Genomic DNA, 20,707 nt, shown 5'->3' with positions numbered 1-20,707 from the left:
TAGTGTGGTTCATGGATCAGTCATCACTTACAATGTTATATGCCGTTGCATTGTGGCCCAACGATGCAGTTTTACAGTAAAATTGAGAACGTCGCTGTTAGCTCGGAAGCATGAGCCTTGGAGCCGCAAGTTACTGGGCACTGCAATGTAGCATCTTTATTTTTTATTTAGAAGAATACTGCCACTCTGAATGCCAGACTTAGGGCAGGAGTAGGCAGTATAATCAACTCAACAATATGCAGGAAGTACAAAATATATTGAGTAGATTATACAGCAGTACAAATATTGTGTAGATAAAGAAAGGTAACGTGTTGATTCGCATAGAAAGAAAACGGAAAATGCAGATCATAAATGCTGTGCCATACAGAGCAATATCAAAATGCGCGAAAGTAGTGCTCGGCAGATCTTGCTGTGCACAAAAAAAAAAGAGAAAAAAAAAGGAAAAAAGGTCAAGTACAAGTATAATCGTAACAATGCATAAAGTACATCCGGGCATGTTAGTTGCAAGCATGGTAAATTGGTGAGACAAACATTTTGACTAAGACTAAGATGAGCACAAGATCAATGGCACTGTAAAGGAAATGGGAGTGTAGCTATTGGGAAGATGGAGCAGGTAACGTACAGAGAAATAACTTCAAGTCGACACTTTTCAGGGCCTCTGGTGGCAATTTGTTTCACTCGTTTATTGAGCGGTGAAAAAAAAGAGTACCTGTATATGTTAGTATGACGGAGGAGCTTACCAATTCTTTTAGAGTGGGAGGAGCGTGTTTCACGGCACTAGTTCAATGTAATTGGTTTTCCGAATTGCTAGCTTGTCATTATATATGAGGTAGAACAACTTCATTCTTTCGTGGTAACGTCTCCATTGCAAAGTTTCGAGCTTAGCGCTTTCCAAAACAGCTGTTGGAGATGTGTCGTGTCGGTAGGCATTAAACATGAACCGTACAGCCTTTCGCTGTACCGATTCAAGTTCATCTATGTTAGCTTGTGTGTGGGGAGCCCATACAGACGACGCATATTCTAGTAACAGTGTTGTGTATGTTTTATGTGCGAAAAGCTTTGTTTCCCGAGTTGCTTTAGCTAGTGTTCGTTTTAAGTAACCTAGTTTTCTATGAGCCTTTTATTCAATGTAAGCTATATGATCATTCCATCTTAAATCAGATGTGATTACAAGGCCAAAGTACGTATATTGTGAAACAAATGACAAATGGTGATCGCCCAAATTGTATTGAAATTTTAAAGGATATTTTTTGTGAGTTACGGTCATCGCAACAGTTTTTTTCGGGTTTATAATCATTTGCCATTTCGTACGCCAGTCCCGAATATTAGTTAAAGAATTGTTTTAAAGAAGCTGGTCGCTAGAATCGTTCACTTCTTGATAAAGCGCACAGTCACCTAAGAAAAGCCTTATCTTAAGTGGTATATTGCGGACAATATCATTTACAAAAACCAAAAAGAGGCCCCAGGATGGATTCCTGAGGTACGCTGGATTGAACTGGTGCGGACGGCGAGTTGGTTCAGCCCACTGTGACGCACTGGTACCTGCAGCTCAAGTATGCTTCGATCCAGGCCAGTAAAGAGTCATTTTTCAGAATCTGCTTGAATTTGAGTAGTAGTTTACGGTGTGACACGCGGTCAAACGCTTTTTCGTAATCTAGAAATTATATATCAATTTGGCTTTGTTTGTCTAGACCAGAGGCAAGGTCATGCACCATTTCAAGCAGTTGTGTAACCGTTGATAAGCCACGTCGGAAGCCATGCTGATGACTGTCTATTATGTTGTTGTTTTCAATAAATGCGGAAAGGTGCTTGAATATTACGTGTTCAAGAACTTTAACGCATGCGCATAACAGCGATATTGGTCTGTATGCGGAAGGTATGTACTGGTTTGCTTTTTTTGGTATGGGAGTCATTTTGGCGCTACGCCCAGTCATGAGGAAGCTCTGCTCGAGAAAGAGATTTCCGAAATATTAGGCTTAGATACTTGCAACACCATCCTGTGTAGCGCAACAGAAAGGCATTGGGTATGTTATCGATCCCACTGGATTTCTTATCATCTTAACTTGAGCAAGAGGGAAAATACACCGTCTTCCTCTATTTCTATATTTCCAATCTGTGGCAAATCATCAAACAAAAGAAATAGTTCCGTGCCATTATCATTAGTGAAAACTGAATAGAAGTATTTATTGAGTATGTGCACTGTTTGTGAGCTAGTCACAGCATTGCCATCTATGACAAGAGTAGGTGCCAATTTTTTATTTGGCGACCGGTACCTCCAAAATTTTGCTGGCGACGAAGAATTAAATTTTTAAATTTTTTTAGTTGCACGTTTTGATAATGAGCTTCAGTGTCAGCAATACAGTTTTTAAGCAGAAATCTCAGTGCTCAAATCAAGTTGCTTGTGGACGCTTCGTAGCGCCGTTTCAGTTTTTGTTTTACTTTTTGAAGTCTTCGTCTCAAGCGTACCAACTCTTTGGTTACTCAGGGGTTAGTCTTCCGTAGTATTTTACGCTTAAGTGGTACAAAGTCATCAATGCACTTTGTCACGAGGCTTTTGAAAAAGTTCCACAGGTGATTAACTGAGTGCTTATCCAACTTGTAGAGGGATACAAAATGGGCAAATGAGTTGTCTAGGGGGTCAAGTACGTCAATATCGCTTGCACATGCTAACACAGGAACAAAAGTTTCTCACTTTATAACCTTGTGAAAGCAGCTTAATTGAATATCCAGGCATACAATTTTGTGGTCCAATATACCCTCCGAGAATTGGATAGTAGGATTTCACTGTAATACCCTATGGTTGACGAAGAATAGATCCAAGACTGAATTTGTGTTACCTTGCACTTGAGTAGGTGCATGAACAAGTTGTGCTAAATCATGAAACAACACAATATCAAGAATATGTTACTTTAGTGATTAAAGGTTCCCTGAAACCCATTTTTTTAATGTTCTGTTAAATTGAAAACCCTCTTAATTTGGAGATCTTTCATTCTACTGGGGTTCTTAATAAAACAAGATATTACTGTACTTTGGCTAACAATAGTAAATTTAGCACCTTGTGGGCCGTGCTGCTGTCACGAATGCCGACCTGAAAAAATATATAGTTTTGTACCCTTTTATCCAACAAGTTTTACTTACTCCACACAAGTTAAACGCTTTCGTTATGCATTGAGAGCTGCACGGCTGTCCAGAACTGAGCACAATACAAAGCTGGCTTGTCCATGGCAATGTGAGGGAAGGTAAAGTAGCACTGTCAAGCTGGGCTAATGCTTCTTCATTTTTACCAAAGACGAGTGGATCGATCTCAGCTTGCATATTGCATGGAAGAAGTTAATTGAAGCGTTATTGCTAGAGGTATGTGGGCTCATGTTCTGCAAATTGCAGCTTTTATGGACTTACTGTGGCTGGTTCATAATCTCTTTTGCCTGTATTTTTGCCACTGCAGCACCTTCCTGTGATTCAAAGCAGCACCATTGTGCGCTGTCGCTCTTGTCGTGCCTACATCAACCCATACGTGCAGTTTGTGGAGCGGCAAAAGTGGAAGTGCAACATTTGCTTCCGCATCAATCCCTGTGAGTAAGCCATACAGAACATATCATAGCATATGTATTTAATAGAGATGAAGTATTGCTGGTTCACTTAAAGTTTTCAGCGATGCCAATGTAGATTCTGCAGCTGTACTTTTGCTGGAACTTATATTGCATCTTACATTGATACAATTTAGGAACGTATTTCTGAAACATATTGCCTCTTAGGCTGTAGGCTTTATATTAAGCCTACGGTTTCAGCGATAAGAAGAGGTATCCATTTGCAAATTTCTAGTGGCAGCAGGCAGTGCATTGCAACATTTTCATATTAGTTGCAAATTATCTTAAGGGGAGATGCTACTCGAAGACACTGTTTATGGAACTTTTTATGCTGATTTCAAATATATGATTAGTTTTCTTGCAAGTTGCTTGCTTTTAGCTCTGCGAAATGACGTGAGAGCCTTAATCCTTTCGCCCCCCCTTTGTTCATACCTGAACTTCCGTAATTTTTTACCATTCATAGTTCATAATGTTTGAAATAAAGTGTAAAATGCAAATTACTAATTAGGAGGCACATACAAAATATGTAATAGACGTGAAAAATAATACACATGAAAAGTTCATATTTCACCTACCGTAGTAAAGGTTTACATAGAATTTTTTTATTATACAACAAAGTATTGAAATTCAAACCAAATAGTTGCATTCGCCATACTTTAGAAAAAAATTTGGGCAAAATTTCATGCAGATCCGAGCGCTCGAAAAAGGAGGGGCACATTGAAAAAAATGACAAAGTTTGCGTTTTGAGAAAAACGAGTTTTCAAGTTAAAATTGAGTTTTTATTTATGAAAGATATCATTAAATGTGATGAAAATTGCACACCAAAAAAAATAATCCTTCTTGTAGCGGCCATTGCGACTAAAATATGCCAGCCCCATGAGTTTGTCCCCCTTGGCTTTTTCGAGCCGAGTCCACACAGACATTTCGCTGACAGACGAGGCCGTGAGCCGCTTGCCAAACTTCCGCTATATCTGGCAGAGCCTTGTGCCAACTGCAAGCTAGGAAGAAGTTTGACAGGACTGCGAAACCTAAACCAAGTCCAGTCACTGCGAGCTTTTTCAACCTCGCAAGATTGGTGCTGACATCATCCATTGCTGCATCACGAACTTTCCGGCTGACTGGTGTGAATGACTTTTGATGCATTGGTTTTGATTTTGATGCATTGACCGCAAGTTTGGCGTTGATCGCAAGGTGGTTTGATTTTGATGCATTGGTCGCAAGTGAAAGCCGCACAACGGCTTTCACTTGCAAACAATGGTTTTTTTCTTCATAACGGAGATAATTACTTGAGAAAAGCATTGTTCAGCTGCGCTGCTCAACAAAACATGGACCCCGCAAATAGGCTTCACAGCACATAGTGCGCAGCGGCCAATGGCGGTCCCCGATCCGTATCACGTCATAAGCCAGTCGCGGCGCTCGAAAAACGTGCATAAGCGTGTTTCTTTTTATTATTTCTTGCGCCGCATCAGTGAGGGAAACTGTTATTGCTTGAAGAGTGAGGCTCGACGATTCGGCTAATGTGATCAACAATGGCGAGCGGCGGCGCATTATCGACGGCAAGGTCCTCGAAGACTGCACACTTTGGACTTTTTAACAGGCACCTTGTGCTTTTTAGATGCAATTTTAAAGCATTTCCAGTTAATTCTCGACCTGTATTTTTTTTCATAACAGTAGAGGTACTAATCTTATCAAAACAGGCAAAAATTAAAAATCGGTAATTTTGAAAAAAAACTCGCGTTTTTCGACCCGCATCTCCCCTTAAGTTCAACAACTGGTGAAGTTGGTTACAAAAAAAAGGCAATTTGTTGATTTTCTTTTTAGTGATGTATTGGTGAGCTTACCTTTCAAAGGAAGCTTATGGGGAACATGGTTTCTGGAGACGAAAAATCAGCTAAGAAAAAAGCGTTTTTGTTACCATATTACTGAGATATACAGCTATCCTTTAGCATGTATAGACTGATTGACTGACTGAAGTCATATGGTCAGTATCTCATCCGCAGTTTAGATCTGTGCAACGAGTGTAAGCTGTATATTAAATGTTTCTGGTCACTTATTTAGCTTTTTCGAGAGATATCTTATGATCTAGAACAGCTAGAGCTGTGGTTACTTTTTATCTTGAAGGTCAAGTTGTGCATCACAAATGCTGAGAGCATAATTCTCATTTCCCTATTACAGGTGTGTAAATTTTAAATTACCCGATTTACTCACGTAATGAATGTACTCCCGTTATAAATGTACTCTCAATTTCAGTCATTAAAATTAGGATTTTTTTTTTCTTCCTGCATAATAAACATACCCTTTACATTCATCTGCTGTAGTTCCGCTTACCGACGCCTGGCACCTCCTCACCTGTTGGATCTCTTCCACTTTTTATTTCCACTTTTTATTATTTTGCCGACCCCCCCCCCCCTGGCGATCTCGGCTCGCTTCCCCCCCCCCCCCTCATCGACCGTTGACACGTGCCGTATTGTTTTTCTTTCTATCTATGCGTGGCACGTCCCCTGTATTATCTGTGCACCACAGCATGGTTCACGAACGGTGCGAGTGTACAGACATCCTTGCTGATAAGCACACCGCAAGCGAAGGTCATGCCCTGTCCATGTTAACCGGCGGTACGTTGCTTCCTATGAATACGAAAAAGCCCAACCACATGCACGCGATTTTCGAGCGACGACAGGATTTGCTGTCGTGAAGGGTCATATGTCACTATTTTGTCGCAGGTTTACGGGGGGGGGGGGGGGGGAAATAAAATAGCTTGTTGTCCAGAAAAGATTGTGATGATTTCTACAACATGGTAGCAACTCTGATCCTCGCTTCTCCTGTTATCCGCGCGTAGAAAAACTCATGTAGAAGCGAGGCGGCGGCCATATTTTGTCGTTAATTTTGTTATCAATAGTTTATGATGCTCTGGGGGTTGCATGCTGCAATGTTGGTTACTTGCTACAGTGTTAATGGCATCGTTACGGTTGTTGTGCGAGGTTACTACGAAGTTGGCAAAGTGCGTCGTCGCATCGTAACGCACGCTTTTGGACGCCATTCGAGATCACGGCAGATATTGGGGTTAAATGATTGCGAGAGAAGATTGCCGCAAAACGCTTTTATGGCGTGTGTGGGCGGCCTGGCCCGGGGACAGCTTACAGAAAATCGCGCCATCAACCACTGAAGATGAGTGAAGTGCAACAAAGAAGCTGTTTCCAAACAGTGTACGTGTATGTCAATTGCGAAAGGCTAAGTGACCTGACTTTTTTTCATTACCGCATTTCGTGCTTCTCCCAAAAATGTTTTCATAAAATTTACCCCACATAATAAATGCACCCCCCAACATTGCTCCGATTTTTTTAGAAAAAGGTGCGTTCATTACGCGAGTGAATACATAGTTTTTTTTTTGTAATAGTCATAGTACAAACATTGAATTTCAATCATCTGTAGAATGACAAGATAAATATTGATCTAAAAACTGTTTGCAGAGTTGCATTTATTGCATATTGTTGTATCTAGCTATACCATAAGGTAGTTTTCAGCTGAATGGCCTTTTTTCTGTTGCCTCTGGAAACGTTATAAAGGCAGTTTTGTCAGTCTTGTAAACCAGTATATGTATGAAAAGAATTATTGCGTATTTGAGATCATTGTGAAAAATTGAAGCCTATGTAGTTTCATCGGTTTTAGACATAATATACTGCAAATATCTCCATACACCATGTCCTCATAAAATACAGAAAATATCTCGCAATGCCATGTCCCCCCTTATGCCATCAAGGCATCAATCAGAAAGGCGCGTACCATTCGATATGGAAACTGCTTGCATAACTATATGTAGACCAGATCACGCAAGTACATTCAAATGTCACTATCTTGATTGTCTTGTCGAATGTGAGTGTGTAATCTCTGTTCAATAAATGCATCAGAAGGGCCATAAAACACAGCTTACGCATGTAGAAGAATTGGCAACTGGTCCAGATGGTAATATCATGTAAACGTCATGAAATCAGCAAAAAAGAAACCCTTTGTTGTTCAATTTTCTCTTGTTCATGTTGTTTTTTTAACGTTTTTTTGCATGGTGTTCAAGAGCTTGTACATGTCTTCATTGAATTATTGCTTTTTATGGGACCTGAGGATTCTTCAGCATTGTCGTCCTGGCCTTGCTCATCTGCAGAACTCTTTTCTGCTGGTATTTTGTCTTTAGAGGCTAATTTTTACATGTGTACTTTTAGATTATAGAGGTTAAAGTGGTAGTTGCATTATCTACCTAAAATGCATTATTAGTTGTTACAGTTCAATAGGGTGGATGTTGTGGGTTCTGGGCATGTTGAACATTGGAAAAGTAAGGTTACAATGTGCTTGTGCTATTTCATGCTCCTTCAGTGCCTGACGACTTTATGTATGACCCATCAACAAAAAAATATGGTGAACCAGAGCGGCGGCCTGAGGTTCGCCATGCCACTGTGGAGTTCATTGCCCCAACAGAATACATGGTGTGTGCTGCACTTTGCATATTCATTGTTTTTCATCAGTCACCTACATATTTTTGCTGCACTGATTTTTTTTTCGGGGGGGAGGGGGGACTAATGTGTGCAGTGCCAAATAAATAATTTAGAGTTGTCTGTTTAATGTAGTGAGTGACACATGTATATTTGCTGGCACCTCAAAGACTGGGTGCCAGTGGATACACAAATTCGTATGTAGATGATTATTTGCATCTTAAACTTTGTGAGCTGATACTAATTGATAAACGTCTTCTTTGCTGTGTGTTAATTAGCAGGGTGGCTTTTGCCGCCCGCACAGGAGCCTCGAAAAGGAGCAACTTCAACTGTTAGTGACAGTTTCAAGGCTGGTTTTTTTAAAGACTGTAAGGTTAGAAAGGAAAGAGAAAGGAAGAGTAGGTAGAAGGAAAGATCGGAGTCAGTCTCTCGAAGGCTGCCGTGGGAAAGGTGCGGGTGTAACCCCCTTTGATCTGTCAGCTTTGTTGGCGACCCTCCTTCACAACCCGTGTAATTGGGCGGCGATGATGAACTTTTTTGATGGCGTGTGAGAAGGCACGCAGAGGCCTTCGGAATTCTTAACAATGTATACAAGAAGAATATGGGACACACGAACAAATGCTGAACTTTCAAGCATTAACCCGTGTGTGTACCGCCTTCTTGTGTACGTGTTTCTGTGTATTTTCTGGCATTGCCTTTGAAGTTCATGATGCACCAACTGGCCCAACAGCTAGCGCTTATGACACGTAATGAAGAAGCCTTGCCTGACAAAAAGGCGAAGTATTTTCACTGTCCTTTAATGCTAGTTAGTTATTGTTGTGTTACGAGGTAAGGAGTTTCCCCATCTCTTGGCTTTCTGGCTGACTGAGTTTCCCCATCTCTTGGCTTTCTGGCTGACTGTCATTCATCCTTCTTTTCAAGTTTTCTTGATCCACTCATTGCATGCTATTCTCCATAATGCAAGAGCTTGAGACTATCACTTATTATGTGTAGTTTCTTTTTCCAGACACTGGCAACTGCTTGAATAAGAAAGTCGCTGTTGTGAGCAACTTAGAGCAACTTTTTGAGCAGCTTGTTGTGATTAACTTAATATTTTGACACTTGATCAACTTGACACAAACAGTTGCTTGTGTGTTATGAACTCTTTTTTTTTTAAATGTCTCTTTTGAAAAGTGCTTTTTTTTTGTTTTAAGGTTTATTCTTTTCTGGAATCCTCATGCACTCTTTGATAACTTTGATGTGTGCCTTTTACAGCTGTGTCAGTGTGAGCTTTGATCACCCCCCGCCCCCTTTTTTTTTAAAGTTTGTTCTGTTAAAAGCAAATACTTTCTCAAAACCAGTTTTTTATAATGTGCACTGTTATTTTTCCAAGTACTACATGGCCAACCTCACACCTTGCTTTTTAGGCCCTCCCTGTATAACTAAGCACTTAGGTCAGCGACTTTTGAATCTCCAGTGTTAACTTGCCTCTAAACAAATATCAGATGTGCTAGTCTCTTTGAACTCTTAGACATTAGCTGTGCCTAAATTTAGCAGTATGGGGATAAATTTATGGAACATACCTATGGCATCAATGAGTTTTACTGATTAAAAGTTAAGCTGTCATTTGATACCCTTAATCGCTTTGAATGAACCTTTGTTGGCTGTTTGTAACATATGGTTTTTTCTTTTTATTCGTCTGTGCAGTTCAGTGCTTGTTGTCTGTTTCTTCTGGCTTAATGAACGGTGACTATGTTACAGTTTCAAATGATTTAATGCTTTTCATGCAGTTACGGCCACCCCAACCAGCAGCCTACCTCTTCGTTCTTGATGTTTCCCATGGTGCTGTACAGACAGGTTGGTAATGGCACTCATTGAAAACAGCATCTGGTGCAGGTTGTTCAAAATAACTGCTGTTAGAAGTCGCTCTGTTTTTGAACAGCCACATTATATAGGAGTATTCAGATTTATATTTTACTGTATCATATTTATGCTGCATTTCTACTAACAGTGGGTATGTTTTTGGGCATTTTTTTTGCCTTGCTGCCCATCATATTTTGTGTTGTCATGCAGCATGTTCGTTCTTTGTTTCAGGGTACTTGTCATCATTCTGCAAGGTACTTTTGGAAGAGCTGGACAACATTCCAGGTGACAGCCGTACACAGGTGGGCTTTGTAACCTTCGACTCCTCAGTGCACTTCTACAACTTGGGTGAAGGGCTCAGCCAGCCACAGATGCTGCTTGTCTCGGACATTGATGGTTAGTATAAAGAACTTTATTTAAACTTCTTAAGGGCTTTGGGTGGTAACAAGCCGAAAATGAATACAATCTCCGCTCTTTTTCATTACATGCTATTAAATATGTACATACACGAGCTCTCGCGAAGGTCTTGAGTTCTTTCCGGGCTTCTAGGTATGCTAGATGCACCTTGTCAATAAGGGAAGTCCTTCATGTTTTTAATTTGTTTATCATGAAATTCGTTGTAGATCATTTTGAGCACATCATGAATGAATATGCTTATTACATACCATATGCCCCATTCAGTACCTTTTGCTGAATGTTGCATCATTATACACTGCTAAGAAACCATAAATTAAAGGAAGTTATCGCATGCTACCCTTCATAACCTCTCCAGGGACTATTCATACGAGATCGACTTTGGTGATACAATCGAACCAGTTTATAACGAACTCGAAAGTGCTGCGAAAAGTGATCCTTATATCAATAGTGCATTGCATATTTATTCACTCACCCTTTAAAATGTGCACTTAGCGAGCAACCTGCAATTTCGTGTTGCGTATATTTATTAAAAGGTCGTAGCGACGCCTCCAGTGACAAGTCATTTCTTGTTGGGAAGCAACGCTCATTGTGTGCATGAGTGAATTTAATCGCCTCTGCAATGAACTGACACCATTTCATTGAAGTGCGGTACCACCATGTGAAATCGTTTATCCCTGCCTAGTTGCGTACAGCCTGCCGCCTACTTGGCTCATTCCTTCACTGTTAAGGCGGGACGCGTTACTTAGAGAAGTCGATAATCGGCCCAAAAATAGAATTTTCTCTCTTATCATTTTGCTGATCCTGATGTCCTTCCGCACCTATCAGCAAAGTATGGCTTCAAAATTCCACTTATTTCTCAAGTTATAACCCATAAAGAGAGCAACTATGTGTAAGAAGACCTTTAAATTGAAGTGTAAACTAGCCATACTTCAACAGCTGCCGGCACGCGAACTACATGCTCCACTAGTGCCATTTTGGTCTTGTTGGAAAGGTCATGTTTCTAGCTTTTTTTTCCTGTCCAGTAAACAACTATGTACCCTTCGCAAAAGCACAAAAAAAAATATAGACTTTGGCCGTGTGCGGGTAGACGCTGATGCGATTGATTAGTGCCAGTGAAGTTCGCGACGCGAGGGCCCACGAGATAACCACGACGCTTGAGGGTCTTTCATCAGTGTTGGCAACAGCGCGAAAAATTGAGCTCTTTTCGAAGTCAAGTGGTGCGGCAGCGAGGCAAGATGCGAGCAAGGCATCTTGCAGAATCCACACGAAAGCCTCCATTCCGTGATTTGGAGTTTGGTATCAAAGGAGCAGCACGCTTCTCTTTTTGCTGTGCAAGGTGCTGTTGCAGAATCTGTGCTTTGCTTCAACACGAGCGATGCCTGCATTTGCAGCGATTCTAGAGCAGCTGGACATAGCGGTATTCAACAGCCTATCTGTGAAGGCTAGGGAGAAGGACTGTTGTCAGAGAATTGAGAAAAGTGTTCCCAAGTCCGAGAAAGCTGGTCAAGAAGAAGAATAACGATGGGACGCATCCAGATTATGCCCCTGGTGCATTTTCATAAGATTTTATTAGTATTTTTTCAATAAAGGCGTTTTGAAAAGTTTTTCCACATTGTTTCAAAACAGCAATTTTAGCACATTTGCCAAGTTGGGGGAGAATAAGTTCTGTTCCATTCGAGCTGTCAGCATAATTCTTTTTTTGCCAGAAAGATAAATGCATGCAGTATGTAATATGCCTATTTTGAAGACAATATACAGATCAAAAAGTTTTTTAATTGGGTCACATCTGTGACAGGTGGAGGTGGCTTTTTTTTTCTGTAAACATTGATGACCTCTAACTCTTGTTGAAATTGGCCCAGCAAATTGATTATAGCATATTGCACATCTTAAACATGCTATATTGTTTCTAAACTCTCAGCAATGTTTTGGTGCTTCCTGCTTAGGTGCTGATTAGGCTCCAAACAAAGGACCCAAGTAATATATTGATTGTGCAGTATTATAGAAACTACTTGACCTACCAAAAAAGTAATTACATTTCTAGAATCTGCACATCTAAATACACAAACTGCGAAAATTTCGTTCAGATCTATACATAAATATAAAGGTTGCCCATCAAGTGTAGCTTGGCAGTTTGCTGTATTACACGGATTTGTGCGTTCTTTGTGCCTGCTTCACTTTGCACCGTACATGGGTGCGGTGAGTTGCTTGTTCACCCAACGCGGCGAAGACGCATTTTGCAAGCAACACGCACTTTATATATCCCGCGTTGCTGTGCCGGTCCCATGTGACGAGGCACAATGCGCTTGGGTTGTTGCCTAATAATACGTGCATTATACGCTCGCTGTCCGAGCATTGGCGTTTCTCGGTGCCTGTGCCCTAACACAAGCGAGCTTCTTTAGTTTCTAACAAGCGATGCACACTTTATCTCGCACTGTGTGGCGGTGGCGAACTTTCAAAAAGCAGCACCGCGCGCTTGTATGGCTTGTACTGCTTGTACCGCCGTCAATCTGAACAGTTCACACGGCACGTGCATCCGAGCAGGCAGCTCCAGATGACTGCGATAGGGTTGTCAGTGATAAAACATCATTTCTTGTGCATCGCTGGCCGCCACATCGCTGTCGATCTCTAGGCTTCGCCGCGTTTGTGTGGAAGTCATTAACGATGATAGATCGGTCTCTGCCATTACCAAAAAGACTAATGACACTTTGCAACACATTGTGGTGGCAACACAGTGAACTTCTATATGACGAAGCAATGCATGTCATTTTGCATTTCAAGGCATTGGCTTCACAGCAAAAAATGCGCCAGAAAAGGTTCTTTTGAGGAAGCTTACCGCAAAGCTTCATGTTGCATCTTATTTCGTTCTATTTTATTCCTCACTGTAATTTTGCTGCTGAAAAAACATCTGGAATGTAAGCAACCTCTTCCGCAGTGTCGGAAGTCTGCTTACGGCGCTCGCCAATCTAGCTTAACTTCACAGCAAGCAATCTAATGGGGCAAGTGCAAGTGAGCGCCTTACTTATACAGTAAAACCTTGTTAATTTGAAGTCACTGAGACTGTGAGAAATGTTTCAATTAAATGGGTTTCTGAATTAACAGAACATACAAAAATGGGATGCAAAGAACTTGAAAAAATTCGAAGCGTAATCGGAGCTGGTCATTTTAGTGGATCACGAGACCGTTTTTTGTTGGTTTTTACAATTTTGTTTGTCGTGCTGGAAGTATCGAGGCTGGGGTATTTCAGTATCGATATTTCAGTATTTCAGACTCAATAGTATCGCTACAGTACATTGCTTAGTGGCTCTTAAGGGCTGTCGTTTCCGCGGACTGATGCTGACTGCCACTTCAAATCATCTGCTTAAACTTACATGGAAATATACAAGATCACTGAAATACTTTGAATTAAGTGGGACTTTGAAATAACCGAGTTCGAATAAACGAGGCTGTACTGTACTTAAGAAGGCCTGTTTTAACTCTTCTTTAGCTTTGTATGCTCCATATCTTTATCGCGACCATGTCTGAAGTTTTCGTTGTAGCAATAGGCGGCCTTGAAAAATGTTCGCTATGTATGGATGCAGTTTCAATGGGCAGCATAGGAAAATCGTAAGCACACCCAAATATAGTTGTTATATAACCGATAGATTGTTATATCTGGGATGTTGCTACTGATTTGACTGTACTTTCACTTTCGCAAGATTTAATCGCCAAAGTGCCAGATGAATTGGTGCCTACTAGTAGTAACATTTCTGGCCTCCTGTCTTGTTACGGTCGGAACAGTACCAGACATTTATTGCCCCTGTATAGGGCCAGACGTGTCTGGTGCCAGTCGCGCGAATTCTCGCTAATGCAGGATTATCTGCAGAAGTGATCATACTGCTCCAGTGCCTTTTTATGCGTAGTGATATGAATTTGACAAGGTGTGATGTCAACAAGGTATAGGCTATTAACAACTTTACTCAAAAGTTGCATTTATTCTGCATTCACCAATGCATTTTGGTAGCAATCTTTTTGTGGTAGTTGGCAAACGGGTAGAATTATAATATATTTCATTCTCGTAGTCTGGAAATAGTTTATTAGACCAAAATGTTCAGTTTCATCTAATGGGCCACACCTCGTCAAAATCTTGAAACATGTGTAGCTCTTTCATAGCCCAAATAAATCAGGTTGCGGCCAAACACGCCAGAACAAACGAGACTTCGGTGCCCATAAGTCTATATGTGAACTGTGATAGTAAGCCAAAGCATGTAAGCTCTTGTGTGTCTGGTGAGCGACTGTTTTCGGTGTCGGGAGGTATTGTGTGATGCAGCAGGGTGCTGCTTTGCAAACGTGTTTGGCAGATCCTGCCTTCATATAAAACGTCAACTGCAGATTTGATGTTGTCAAGAAGTGGTGGTGTTTGCCCCGCCGCGGTGGTCTAGCGGCTAAGGCACTCGGCTGCTGACCCACAGGTCGCGGGATCGAATCCCGGCTGCGGCGGCTGCATTTCCGATGGAGGCGGAAATGTTGTAGGCCCGTGTGCTCAGATTTGGGTGCAAGTTAAAGAACCCCAGGTGGTCAAAATTTCTGGAGTCCTCCACTACGGCGTCTCTCATAATCATATGGTGGTTTTGGGACGTTAAACCCCACATATCAATCAAATCAATCAAGAAGTGGTGGTGTATAAAGCAGTATTTACCTACATACTACTTTCCGTTCAATAAAATTTCTTCTTTAAATCTCTAGCAGAGAAAAAAAAGTTTGTAAAAGCCAGTAATATTTGTAATAAGAAAGTATTCGAAAAAATATTTAGTTTGATTTGCACTGGTTTTAAGTTGAGTTCACTGTGAAGTAATAATTTTCATATTTATATACACACCTGTAGATACCAAAACTAATGCAGATTATGATGGCAACCTTCTTCATTCAAGTGTGTAATAATATGTATAGAAATATTGTCTTTTTTGTTTTTGTTTTAAACAGATGTATTTGTGCCCTCTCCAGACAGTCTCTTGGTCAATATCCATGAAAGCAAAGCAGTGAGTATTTGCAGATGTTTACTGCTGTCCAGAAAACTTAGAGTAGCATTCATAAATACAGTAGACTTTTAATAATTCAAAATTGATAGGATGTCACCACTTTGTTGCAATGATCAGTTTTTATAAATATGAATTGGGGCAACATACCAACTAGTGTTGTGATGTTTGCTGCTCAGTGCCGCAGCAAAATCATGCATTCTTGCATGATTGTCAGGGAAGTTTATAGATGTCTGTGATCATGCTGGTACTTGTATAGCGTGGGCACGCATGTGTAGTTAAGGGACTGAATCTGCTGTGTACCGTTACAGGAGGTAGCCCCTTCTTAAATTAATAATGCTTTCCCGGCACAACAGCAGTTATTGCTACAGAAGTGACTTTAAAAAGCACTTGGCACACGTTAAACCAAGGCCATACTGTCTCGTTTTTTTTTTTTTGTCTGTCAGTATGCGATTAGTTGGTGCACACAGTTTAGCCACATTTATAGCCGTTTTATAGGCGGGCAATCAGCATTATTTGGGAATGTTAGCTAGATAAAAATACAAATGTCGGCTATACACTGCAAAGGCAATAGATATTTATAGGCGTGGATAAGTAGAAAGTTCGAATTTTTGCAGTGGGGCAGTTTGAAGTGGCTGTAAAATACATCAACATAGTGCGCCAACCAGAAATTTGAAAATTTGTTTTAGTTGATCAAAAGTTAGAATTATCAGACTTCGAATTATTCAGTCTATAGTAATAGCACGGGTCTAGAACTGTTGAATCGTGGAGTTATAAATGTTGTTGCACTATTTACTGTAGTATTGTAATGTGACCAAAATTGTAACTTAAGAGGCCACTCACCAGGTTTGACAATTTTGAGCTGACAAGCGCAATGCGTAGACAAGGCATTCGTGATCACGTCTGCCAAAATTAGCAAATTTGCAATTTGCAAAGCCACAGAAATGGGTCAAATTTCAAGATGAACGCTGCTCTTCCTCCTCTCTGCCGGCGCGCACCTAGAGAATGAGGACATGACGTGCGCATATGAATGGCCCTACGTACACGGCAATGCAGTGACATTGGTCCTCTACGTAGACGACTCTGCTCTGACGTTGCAGACAGTGGCACGTGATATGGCGAAAATGATTTAACACGGCATGCGTAGTTTATGCAATTTGTTGCTTGAAAAGATCAATAAAACTCTAGATAAATAATCAGATGCAAAAAGGGAATGTGAGCGTCTTTTTTATATTTTTCTCCCGCGAATTGCAACGAGATGCGGGGCTAATGTGTCAGCGTTTCTCATGCGTTCGTGTCGCCGCGATCGGCGCATGGAGCAAACGACCGCCGTGGAATGCTCCTACGCGTTCGGGCACTCATTGTGCTCCTCTATTCTACCACTCTAAGCCAGCGTTTCCAAACCATCCTGCAGAAACAGGCAGAAGACCACAAAATAACGCTGGTCAACAAAGCAACGCCGCTCGCGTGCTCGCGAGTTGGACTTGTTTGGGCACGTCATGCGCACGTCACCGCTTAGTCGGATGCCGGAGAGGTTGGGGAAGAGATTTGGCTTGCGAAGGCTACGAGGAGGAGTGGCAAGGGTTTCGAGCTCGCCTCCTCTCATCCTCGTATTGCGCTGCTTCAAAAACCTGTTTTCTTTGCTCATGATGAACCGATTCAAAAAATTTTTGTGGTAAATTGTTCCTTATCGGACACCCAACAACTTCCACTGTCTAACTAAAATTTGGTATGGGACCTGGTGAGTGGCCCTTTAAAGGGTGACTTTTTATTACGTCCAAGAAAAAAAAAAAAATGAAACGAGAAACTAAAGAGAATTGTGTGGGTCATTGCACTTTTTAGACTACTTTAATTTTGATAATTTTGGCATTCGATTGCAACATGAGGGTAGTCTTTGGGTAGTATTAATCTGGGGGGAAAAAACACATTAAATTAAAATGTGTTTAGTGTCCCTTTAATGAGCTTTAATTGCTCATTAAAGGGGCACTAAAGTCAAATAACAATTCACATCAGAGTGAAAGCTCAATGTATGACGTCTAAAAGGACAATATTTTCAACAGCAGAGCACTACTTACCGAGAAATGGGCCCAGTTGTACCAATAACGTCTGCCATCTCTGAGTAAATGGCAGGAAATTGTTGAATCGCCGTTGTTACTGCTGTAGCTCCCGCTGCTTTTGTTCTGCTGCTACTAGTGTCGTTGGCTGCGCAGTAAAGCCGGGTAACTTTGTGCACGGCAACAGTGACAACAAACGTTCCGCTTAGGCGGGTAATTTTGAAGTGTGCTAACCCAATGGGGACCACTAAAATGTGATTTTATTTTAAAATAAGCACTTCCTCGGCACAAAAGTAACACTATGAGATTTCTGAATCTCCATTTTAACAATGAACATTTATTTGATAGTTTGCTAAAAAATTTACAAGTAAATAACTTGATGGCTTATGAAGAAGCATTTAACTTGGATGCTAATATCAAACTAAACATGGGAACCGAGGGAAATATTTTTCAATGGCCATTGCATTGAACTTGATGAGGTTGGTTGTATTTAAAAGAAAAAGCGAGAATCTCAAGACACTATGAAACAGGTTTTTATTAAAGCTGTCAAAATTTTTTATTGCAAGTTGTTGAATATACAAAATTTAAAGGAGCAGCACTATCAAGTTTCCCCTCCTCGAAGCAGCGGTGGAAAATGAACAATGCTCTAAACTATACAGCAGATAAAATCGGGTTGTTAAATGCTGCTCTGAAATATGCCATAAATATATCAGTAGATATTTTGTGAAATCCGTATAAACATACCAGCAAGTTCTATAATGCTCTGAACTTGTATGTCTTTGTTATGATCTGCTTTCAGTAAGATCAGTTGTCGCTTTGAGCCTGTGTTTGTCATCCTTTCTGGCTTCTCATTTCGTTAAACTATTTACACTGAAATAATGTCATTTTACCAACTCTTCAGACATTCATCTCTTTGAAGCATTTATTATATGTAAAGTTTGTCTACTTTATATGCTGTAACAGATGCAGTTTACACAACTGCAATAATTATGTAAAGTTGCATGTAAACCTGTGCTTGTGGTTTTTTTTTTAAACTTACAAATTTGCAGCAGTTTGTATAAGAAAAATGCCAGGCGGGCCCTAAAAAAATTTTTGCTCCTACAATTATAAGAATTTAAGTTTGCCTCTGAAGTGCAAGTAATTTCATGTGACCTCTAGTCCACACTCGCCATAATGGCAACAGGCGGTGCTGACTGATGCTCTCACATTTAAATGCACATAACTCAAACCCCAACATAACGAATTATCATTTTTAACTAGGTAAATAATAATAGCTCTGTTATAGAGACAGTGCTCCAAATATATGTTTATAATGAATTTTCTCATATAATGAAGTATTTTTGTGGCAGGTGGGACTGTTATAATGAGATTTGTAGTGTATATACTCTATGAAGTGGATGTAGGGATGGCTGCCACCGTATCTCATTAGTAGAGCATCGAACGCGTTATTCGGAGGTTGCAGGTTCAGTCCCTTCTAGCGGCTAGTTATCTTTTTTTGTCCATTTTTATTTCTTCACATTTACATTACAGTTACTTCTAATAACATTCCCTATGCTTTCCTTGGCATCATTGTCTGTTCTCATTGATATTGTGTCTGATGAAGAGAACGAGCCCTTAAATTTACATTTCTTCCTTCACTCTGGTCTATAGGTGGTCTATAGGTATAGGTATTTCATATCTTTTATGTACAGTCGATCCTAAATATAAAAAAACAAGGATATATTGAATTATTGGCTATATCGAACAGTCGAGAAACGCCCTTGAATTTTCTATGCAGCAGTATGGGACTGGTGCACCCGTATATTGAGCTTTTGCACAGTGGGACATCTGCTATATTGAACGCTGTGTCGCACTGAAGCCCAAAAAATGAATTTTTCCTAGCCAATATTGATCACTTTTCGGCTGCGTTCTAGCAAGTTCCTATCTCTTTTCGTGCGCAGGTGACGAAAAGGTGGTGTTATTAAGTCGCGCTGATCTGGTTCGTTGCGCGGCGCTTGTGAGTGCACTGGTACGTTTGATGCGCGATCCGCCAGTCTTTAACGCGGCGGTGTAGTGTATTTCAAAATACCGGTTGCTCAGGACACCAAAATGAGAATGCGAAGTGTCTCGGCTATCTCGTTGCAATGTTCGCATTCCCTTCCTTGTTTTTTAGCATACAACGGCATTCAAGCCGGTGTACAGCATGGCCTTCGATATAGGTAACCTCGTGACGTATTTTTAGTGTTTTCAGTTTTGTAACGCGTGTCTCGGAGGCTACATATTTTCTAGCTTTTCTCATCAAAGCAGCGGATGTGAGCTACAAGGTCGAAAGTGACATCGATATCGGCAACATGTTGACAGTGGAAACTCAGTTTTATAGCACTAAAGCGTTTTCTTTTGCGCCTTGTGGACTTGTATACTTCTCGCCCCATTCCTGATAAATCTTCATATGGGAGTTGAACAGAACGTTGACCTGCACATAGCGATAAAAATTATAACTGGCGCTTGGAGCAACGTCAAGTAAAGCACCATCGTAAACTTTCCTTGCGGACCAGGTGACAACTTCGTGTACGTCATGACTTCTGACAATGGCGTATGGTGCCTCCATGAATTCTGCGACTTATCAGCGTTTCTGGGCACCATTTCGGACAGTGAGCAATTTCATCGGTGCAGATGACGACATAGCTGTTCCTGACTGCATCGATGCTGAGATCATGGCCGCCATTGCCGGTGTCGTGGAAGTGTACCCGTACGGTTCTGAATATGCCAATGCATTCGATGCCGCCACCAAAGAACCTTTTGTCGTGCTACAAAGCTTGCATCGGCGTTATGTGTCAATCAACGCTGTTGTGGCCAAAGGAGCTGAATTCGCTTATTGGAAAAGCTTCAGTGATATTAAAGATAACTGGAACTTGATGGCGTGCAAGAAGCAAGATAAGTTTATGAACCATTTTCATGTGAAATAAAGTGCGGTAATTTGTACTCCACACCTTGGTCTCATTATACTGCGAGCGAATGGTTATGTTAGCGCTTTTAATGATTTCCAAGGCATGAAATTCTTTAATTTAGGCCTTAAATATGCATATTTTGTATTTAGAATTAGCGATATATCGAACTATTTTGCTATCTTTTTCAAGTTCTCAATATCTGGGATTGACTGTATTTGAGTATGTGGCATTAGTGTTGGCCCAGACCTAGCATTTTCATAACTTGTACAGTGTCAATTTATGAAAGGGAACACGGGAATGCGTGGTCTGCACACTTCGGCGGCTGCTGGCAGCCCGTTCAAGCGGAAACAAGAGCAACCACAGTCTCCTATTGCGTCATCTCGCGGTGAG

General features: G+C 40.9%; 1 protein-coding gene across 5 annotated transcripts in view; it reads left to right on the top strand.

The window, feature by feature from the left end:
* The window catches only part of Sec24AB (Protein transport protein Sec24AB), a 168,037-nt gene that overhangs the window by 87,365 nt on the left and 59,965 nt on the right, over window positions 1-20,707 (top strand). For all 5 annotated transcript variants that reach the window (XM_075878875.1, XM_075878873.1, XM_075878874.1 and 2 more), the window contains 5 exons: window positions 3,446-3,572; window positions 7,950-8,059; window positions 9,835-9,901; window positions 10,139-10,303; window positions 15,284-15,339. In XM_075878875.1, the coding sequence (XP_075734990.1) occupies window positions 3,446-3,572; window positions 7,950-8,059; window positions 9,835-9,901; window positions 10,139-10,303; window positions 15,284-15,339 (525 nt within the window). The remainder of the gene's footprint in view (window positions 1-3,445; window positions 3,573-7,949; window positions 8,060-9,834; window positions 9,902-10,138; window positions 10,304-15,283; window positions 15,340-20,707) is intronic.

This window comes from Rhipicephalus microplus, chromosome X (assembly GCF_043290135.1).
Source record: "Rhipicephalus microplus isolate Deutch F79 chromosome X, USDA_Rmic, whole genome shotgun sequence".
Classification (NCBI taxonomy): Eukaryota; Metazoa; Arthropoda; class Arachnida; order Ixodida; family Ixodidae; genus Rhipicephalus; species Rhipicephalus microplus.
The sequence above is the reverse complement of the archived record's forward strand: the minus strand, read 5'-3'. Positions and strand labels throughout refer to the sequence as shown.